Source organism: Saimiri boliviensis, chromosome 8 (genome assembly GCF_048565385.1).
Source record: "Saimiri boliviensis isolate mSaiBol1 chromosome 8, mSaiBol1.pri, whole genome shotgun sequence".
Taxonomy (NCBI): Eukaryota; Metazoa; Chordata; class Mammalia; order Primates; family Cebidae; genus Saimiri; species Saimiri boliviensis.
The window spans coordinates 75687186-75694457 of record NC_133456.1 but is presented as its reverse complement, the minus strand read 5'-3'; the positions used below and the strand labels follow the sequence as shown (position 1 = coordinate 75694457).

Here is a 7272-nt window from a genome sequence, read left to right as displayed (position 1 = left end):
GAAAAAAAAAAAAGAAACCACCAAAATCAGTAAATCAGTAAAATATTTCAAAGAGGCAATTCTTTCAATAAACTACACATTTCTTTTCCTAGAGTACTGAAGTGTAAGTCTAAGGCTAGAGGACTAGTGGCTAAGAATTGGGGGGTTCAGGATCTCAGTTGTGTCCTCTTTGGAAACAAAATTTGGCAATCAGCAGTTGTTCCCTTAGCAAGTCAGAAGATAGAAGGAGCTTAAAAAAACACACACACACATTTATTTTAAAATTTGACATAATCCTTGGGTAATTCAGAATTAGCTTAGGCATGTTTCAGAAGTTTCTGAGACTGATGTCTCAACTCTAAACCAATAGCAATAGCTTATTTCATTGGTGGAAGGATTAGAGAGGGCCCCATGATGCAGATGAATAAATGGCTATCAAAGAAGACAGAATCCCATAGACAGAGGCAGCATTCAGTCATGGTTTTTAAATTAACTGTCAAAAATATGAAACATCTCACCAGACCATCAATAACATCCATCTCATAATTTGCATTTTACCAAAGCATCCACATATAGACAGCATAGAACTAAAAGTTCTGTAGACTTCAGAATTATATTTAAATTAATTCGATCCTTCATATTAATAATTAAAAACTAGATTCTACCCAGTGTCGTCTCAGTCTCCACACCAACATGGATGTCCAGCTGTCAGAATGGTACCTCCTCGGCACTCAGTGGTCATGATTCGAAGATTAAAATCAGCGTGTCAAATCAGAACATAAACCAAGCCAGGAGTTCATGGGCCCAGAAAGGGGTAAAGGACTTGTCCTACACAGCAGTGAAGCAGCCCACATGCTCTGCCCATTGCCAAGCAGAATCAGACTGGAGCTGTGGGCAGCGAGGAGGAGGGGCATGTTCTGTGCTGTCCACTGCTTTGCATGGTTTCTTGGGTGTTCCAAGGAGGGTTGTTGTTATCTCCCAATATGACAGTTAATTCCCTGAGGACAGGACCTCTTCCCCACTAGCCTCAGTCACAGCAGGGTGCATGCCGCTCAGGTGTGAACACAGAGCAGGTCCCTACTGAAGGCAGGAAGGAAACCTGCATGTACTGAGCACCTACTATGTACCAGGTGCAGAGCCAGGACAGGTGCTTTCCTGTCACCCTCACCACAGCACTGTGAGATAGGATCATCATCCCCACTTCACAGATGTGGAAACAGAGGCTCAAGAAAGAGCATTTGCCCAGAGTGGCATAGCTAGTCAGTAGGGGAGCATCAATTCGAAAATCAAGGCCTTTCTAACTACACAAGCTGAGGGTTTGGTAGTGAGTGAGGATCCCAGCTCCAAGATGGTTGGTGTGGAGCCCAAACATTAGATCCCCTTGAGCACATGGTGCCAGCCTTGAGAGTCCAGAGGCCTGGCTCTAGGAATCCTAGCTCTACAGTATGACTTGGTGATCTTGTGCAAGTCTTTTAACTGCTCCACACCAGGGACTGCATGGGTCCAGTATGATTTCCTGTCAGGGAGAGGGGACTTAGGAAAACCATCTGGAGAGCATGTTTGCCCTGATGATGCTTTCTTGCAAAGAAGAAGTGCAGGGCATTGCAATCTGATATCACACTTCTCACACCTGATGAGAATCAGTTACAATCTCCAAGGTTCTGACCTCTGAGGATGACATAAGTCTGGGGAGCCACACCACTACTCCCTGAGAGACATGCAAAGGCCCATGAGCTCAAATAAATCGAGGTCACAATGCTTTTAAAGCAAAAAAATAAATGCTTAAAAGAAATTTCTGAGGGGAAGATGACTTGAAAAGGAAAAAAAAACAACAACAAAACAGATGGTGGTTAGGAGGAGATTTGGCGGTAGGTATTAAAAAAAAGAGTGGGAGTATGGTGTGCAAACCCAGCTGGTAGGATAGGGTCAGGCCCAGCCAAGCCTGGAGAAATCAGGTTTTGGGGATCTGGATTACCTGGTATCTGTCATGAGGCTGCACTTGCTACCTCAGACATGGGTAGGAGGTTTCCTCAAAAAAATATCTTGAGTCTCTAAGTTTAGGTAGATCTTAGAGAATAAATATTGGAAGAAAAAAACACAAGTCAAATGACTCAGATGTAATCTGCTTGCCAAGCTTCTTCTCTCCCTCTAAGACTCATTTGAATGCCCCCGGTATTACAAAGTCTTCTGTGATCCACAAACACAGTTTAAGTGTGTGGCCCTCCTGGGTGCTCAGAGAGCAAGCCCCTCTCTCTACAAGTCCCCAGTGCACTGAGCACACTGAATTCTACCTGCCTGTTCAGATGTCTGTCTCTCTCACTGAACAGGAGCAACTTGAGGACTGAGACTGTATCCTTCCATATCTTCCATCTCCACATGGAGAGAAAAAGACTAATCAAGACGCTTTGCTCATAAGCACCCAGTCTAAGGACCAGCCCAGCCAGCCAGAGTGATAGGAACATGTTCCAGGGACATGGACCTTGGGAGCAACTTTGTTCTGAAGGAGTTGAGCATGTTTCCAATCCCCTGTACCACCTACCTGCTCCCCCCCACCCCAGAGCCACCCTGCATTGGGCACAATTGTAATTTGGGAGAATTTCTTTAAAACGTGAAATCAATATTTAGATGCAGATTTCAAGCAATATAGAGCATTGGTCTGTAAGAATGGCATCATTCTGTTAGGAAAAACGAAACCCAGCTTTGGCATCCCTGATGGGAAAGGTAGATTTTGCATCTACCACGGTGGAAGGTGGGGAGGATGCTGTCTGGAAAGAATGCTAGGTATATGTGCATGTGTGTGGGAGGAGGCTCTGGGCTCATAAACTGTCTGGCCACAGGGAAGGCTGGATCTGATTTCTTGAATCACAGGCTCCTGAAGCCCCAGTGCTCTTGCTGACAGAGGCCCCTAGAGTAAAAGGAGCAGGCTGGAATTGTTCAGGAAAATGGTCTTCCCAGGCTGGGGTGGCCAAAGACCATCCATTCAGTGCCTGATAGAGAAGAGTGAGGAGCCTATGCTTAGCAATGAATGGTCCGGAAGCCAGGCAGTGTGGCCTTTCCAAACAGGTAGATGTCCTCATCTGTGCCCTTGTTGAGATGCTTCACCAAATTCTTCTCGTAGAGCAGTGGGTGGTAGGCGCCCATCGTGCACGCACTGTCGAAGAACTTCTGGTGGTAGTAGCACACGTCTGTCCTGCGCTTGGATGGAAGGAACTCATAAATATCCACCTGGTCACACAGTGTCATCATGATGATGATACCTGGAGAGGGAAGCAGAGGTGAGTCATGCCCGACAACCCCAGCACCCCAAAGCTCTGCCCAGAATCCAGAAGCTCATTACCCCCAATATGGAGAGGTTCCCCTCTGGAATTTTTATTTATGGCTGTGATTCCCAATCCAAGTTTCAACAAGCCAAGTCCAGCAGTGTTCCTTAGGATGCAGGGCCGTATAAGCGTTAGGTACCTTTGAATCCCCAGCACCTAGGCCAGGGCCTGGTGAATAACAGAGCCTCCCCAGATGCTAGTAGATTAAATTACTCCATCAATCAGTCAATGAATGTATCCGTGGAATAATTTATTTGAAGAAAGAGGACAAGGTTACTGAGCTGATTGAGGAGACAGTGCCATCATGTATAATTAGCACTTTCTAGCACTGTGACATCCTGGAGAGCCTCTTGGAGGGTGCAGTTTGGGAGCAGACTATTTCTTATAGCACTTGCATGAAACAGTGTTGGGGAGGGAAGACTTTTCTTCCCTTAGCTGGGAGAAAGGACAACTGGAACAAGAGCACTCCACAGTCTGTACTGATGGATTCTACTCATTCAGGCAGAGCAATCAGAGCCTAGGAGGTTGGTGCTCTTCAGGGAGGCTGTGCAGAACTCTGGGATTCAGGCTCTAGCAGGAGGCAGAAGACTCATGCTGTCACCATGTTTGTCCCCAACTGGCTGAGTCATCTTGGGCAGGACACATCCCCTCTTTGGGCCTCAGACTCTTAATCTGTTCCAAGGGAATGATCCACCCAATGCTCCTACTGCACAGGTCACTGTTAAGATTAAATAAGATCGTGGTTCTAAAACCCCCTTTGTATACCATAAATATGGAATCTTTATAATAGGGTAGTTCTCACTGAAAGCAAAACTGCTAGCAGCAACTTTGTTCCAAAAGAATTAGAGATGAAATAAACCTTGCCTCTGCCCTCTGGCTGCCCCTGGTTGAGTGGGAGAGAAAAGAAAGCTCTGCAACTAACTGATGAAGGCATAGACGTGCTCCTGGGGATTATGAGAAGGAGAACTTCCCACCGGAGAAGACAAGTAAACCTCCCAGAAGCACTGGTGTGGGATGCAGAAGGGGCAGTGGCCATGAAGATGGGCAAAGGGGAGGACTGGTGGTAAAGGTAACAGCACAGGGCAATGGGAAGCTGTGTCTCCCAAAATGCCAATGACTTCTGCTCAACAGGGCTCCAGGAAGAGCCCCAAATGCACCCAACCAAAAGTGAAAGAAAAAGGTATGAAGAAGATGTGATATGGTTGAGAACACCAATCTCTCTATGAAGGAGTGCCTCTCATGTTGAACACATATTTATTCACTTACTCAGGGAACATTTACCAAAGGGCTATCCAATGTCAGACTCAAAGAGAAGACACAGTAGTTCCCACCCTAAAGGAGTCTGCAGTCTAGTAGGGGAGGTAGGCAGACAAGTGACACAGTGGTGAGTGGGGCTGGGGCCATTGACTGAAGTAGTGGAGAAACTGTAGTTGCTTGATGCCTAGGTCCAGCCAAGGCTGACTAATGTAGACAGAGGTCCCTCCATGGAGCCCCCCGTTTTAAATCCAGCTTTGAGCCAACCTGCTATTTAAAGCACCCAGCAGAAAAATAACCTGGTGAAATTAGGACACCCCACCCTAGGTGACCCTTAAACAGGGGAAGCCCTCCCTTCATGCCTACATTGCTTTTGCTACCATGAGCCTCTGGACAGAGAACTGCTGTCTGCCACTCTCTCATCATCCTGCCTAGCTTGAGGATCTGTAAGTAATAAAAACCTCTTACACTCTCACATTCTGATTGTGTCATTGAAACTGTTCCCACAATCCAACCCCTGACAGTAAGGCTGCCCCAAAGGAACCCCCACAGGCTGCTGGAGACAGTAGCTACCAGTTAAGTTCATTGAGAAACTCAAAAGAGTTTTATTCAAAACAGCCATTCGGTGGAAAAGGGGCCCACTGCATGTTGAGGAAGGGGGCAGGGTGGTGAGCTTCTGCTTATGCAGATCCTAGAGCCCTATTAAAAATTGCTTAGTGGTCCAGCTCAACTCAAGGAGAAAGGAGGGGAAGAGCAGACAGACCATGAGGTGTGGAGAAAATCCAAGAAGAGGAACGCTGGCCAGCATTGTTCCAGTAAACTCCGCACAGCACTGTTACTGATCCTTTTTTTGTTTGTTTTTGTTTTTTTGTTTTGTTTTCATTGCATTTTAGGTTTTGGGGTACATGTGAAGAACATGCAAGATTGTTGCACAGGTACGCACATGGCAGTGTGATTTACTGCCTTCCTCCCCATCACCTGTATCTGACATTTCTCCCCATGCTCTCTCTCCCCAACTTCCCACCCCTCACTGTCCCACCCTTATTTCCCCTTGACAGACCCCAGTGTGTCATGCTTCCCTCCCTGTGTCTACGTGTTCTCATTGTTCAACACCCACCAATGAGTGAGAACATGTGGTGTTTGATTTTCTGTTCTTGTGTCAGTTTGCTAAGAATGATAGTTTCCAGGTTCCTCCATGTCCCTACAAAGGACACGAACTCATTGTTTTTTATGGCTGCATAGTATTCCATGGTTTATATATGCCACATTTTCCTTGTCCAGTCTATCATCAATGGGCATTTTGGTTGGTTCGAAGTCTTTGCTATTGTAAACAGTGCTGCAATGAACATTCATGTGCATGTGTCTTTATAGTAGAATGATTTATAATCCTTTGGATATATACCCAGTATAGGGATTGCTGGGTCAAATGGAATTTCTATTTCCAGGTACTTGAGGAATTGCCACACTGTCTTCTACAATGGTTGAACTAATTTACACTCCCACCAACAGTGTAAAAGTGTTCCTATTTCTTCACATCCTCTCCAGCATCTGTTGTCTCCAAATTTTTTAATGATCCCCATTCTAACTGGCATGAGATGGTATCTCAGTGTGGTTTTGATTTGCATTTCTCTAATTACCACTGATGCTGAGCATTTTTTCATATGTTTGTTGGCCTCATATATGTCTTCTTTTGTAAAGTGTCTGTTCATATCCTTCACCCACTTTTGAATGGGCTTGTTTTTTTCTTATAAATCTGTTTTTGGTTCTCTGTAGAGTCTAGATATTAGCCCTTTGTAAGATGGGTAGATTGCAAAAATTTTTTCCCATTCTGTTGGTTGCTGATTCACTCTAATGACTGTTTCTTTTGCTGCACAGAAGCTGTGGAGTTTGATTAGGTCCCATTTGTCTCTTTTGGCTTTTGTTGCCAATGCTTTTGGTGTTCTGGTCATGAAGTCCTTGCCTATGTCTATGTCCTGAATGGTATTGCCTACCTTTTCTTCAAGGGTTTTTATGGTGTTAGGTCTTATGTTTAAGTCTTTAATCCATCTGGAGTTAATTTTAGGGTAAGGTGTCAGGAAGGGATCCAGTTTCTGCTGTCTGCCCATGGCTAGCCAGTTTTCCCAACACCATTTATTAAACAGGGAATCCTTTCCCATTGCTTGTTTTTGTCAGGTTTGTCAAAGATCAGATCAGATGGTTGTAGATGTGTGGTGTTGCCTCCAAGGCCTCTGTTCTGTTCCCTTGGTCTATATCTCTGTTTTGGTACCAGTACCATGCTGTTTTGATTACTGTCACCTTGTAGTATAGTTTGAAGTCTGGTAGTGTGATGCCTCCAGCTTTGTTCTTTCTGCTTAGAATTGACTTGGATATATGGGCTCTCTTTTGGTTCCATATGAAGTTTAAAGTGGTTTTTTCCAGTTCTGTGAAGAAGGTCATTGGTAGCTTGATGGGGATAGCATTGAATCTGTAAATTACTTTGGGCAGTATGGCCATTTTCACGATATTGATTCTTCGAACCATGAGCATGGAATGTTTCTCCATCTGTTTGTGTCCTCTCTTATTTCGTTGAGCAGTGGTTTGTAGTTCTTCTTGAAGAGGTCCTTTACGCTCCTTGTTAGTTGTATTCCTAGGTATTTTATTCTCTTTGTACAATTATGAATGGCAGTTTGTTCTTGATTTGGCTCTCTTTACATCTGTTATTGGTGTATAGGAATGCTTG

General features: G+C 44.8%; 1 protein-coding gene across 5 annotated transcripts in view; it reads right to left on the bottom strand.

Annotated features, from left to right (window-relative positions):
* Positions 1-230: 230 nt before the first annotated feature.
* ST6GAL1 (ST6 beta-galactoside alpha-2,6-sialyltransferase 1) overlaps positions 231-7272 on the bottom strand; it is a 162634-nt gene continuing 155592 nt past the window's right edge. For all 5 annotated transcript variants that reach the window (XM_010337701.3, XM_010337700.3, XM_074404677.1 and 2 more), the window contains one exon: positions 231-3236. In XM_010337701.3, coding sequence (XP_010336003.1) covers positions 2995-3236 — 242 coding nt within the window. In that variant the 3' untranslated portion in view covers positions 231-2994. The remainder of the gene's footprint in view (positions 3237-7272) is intronic.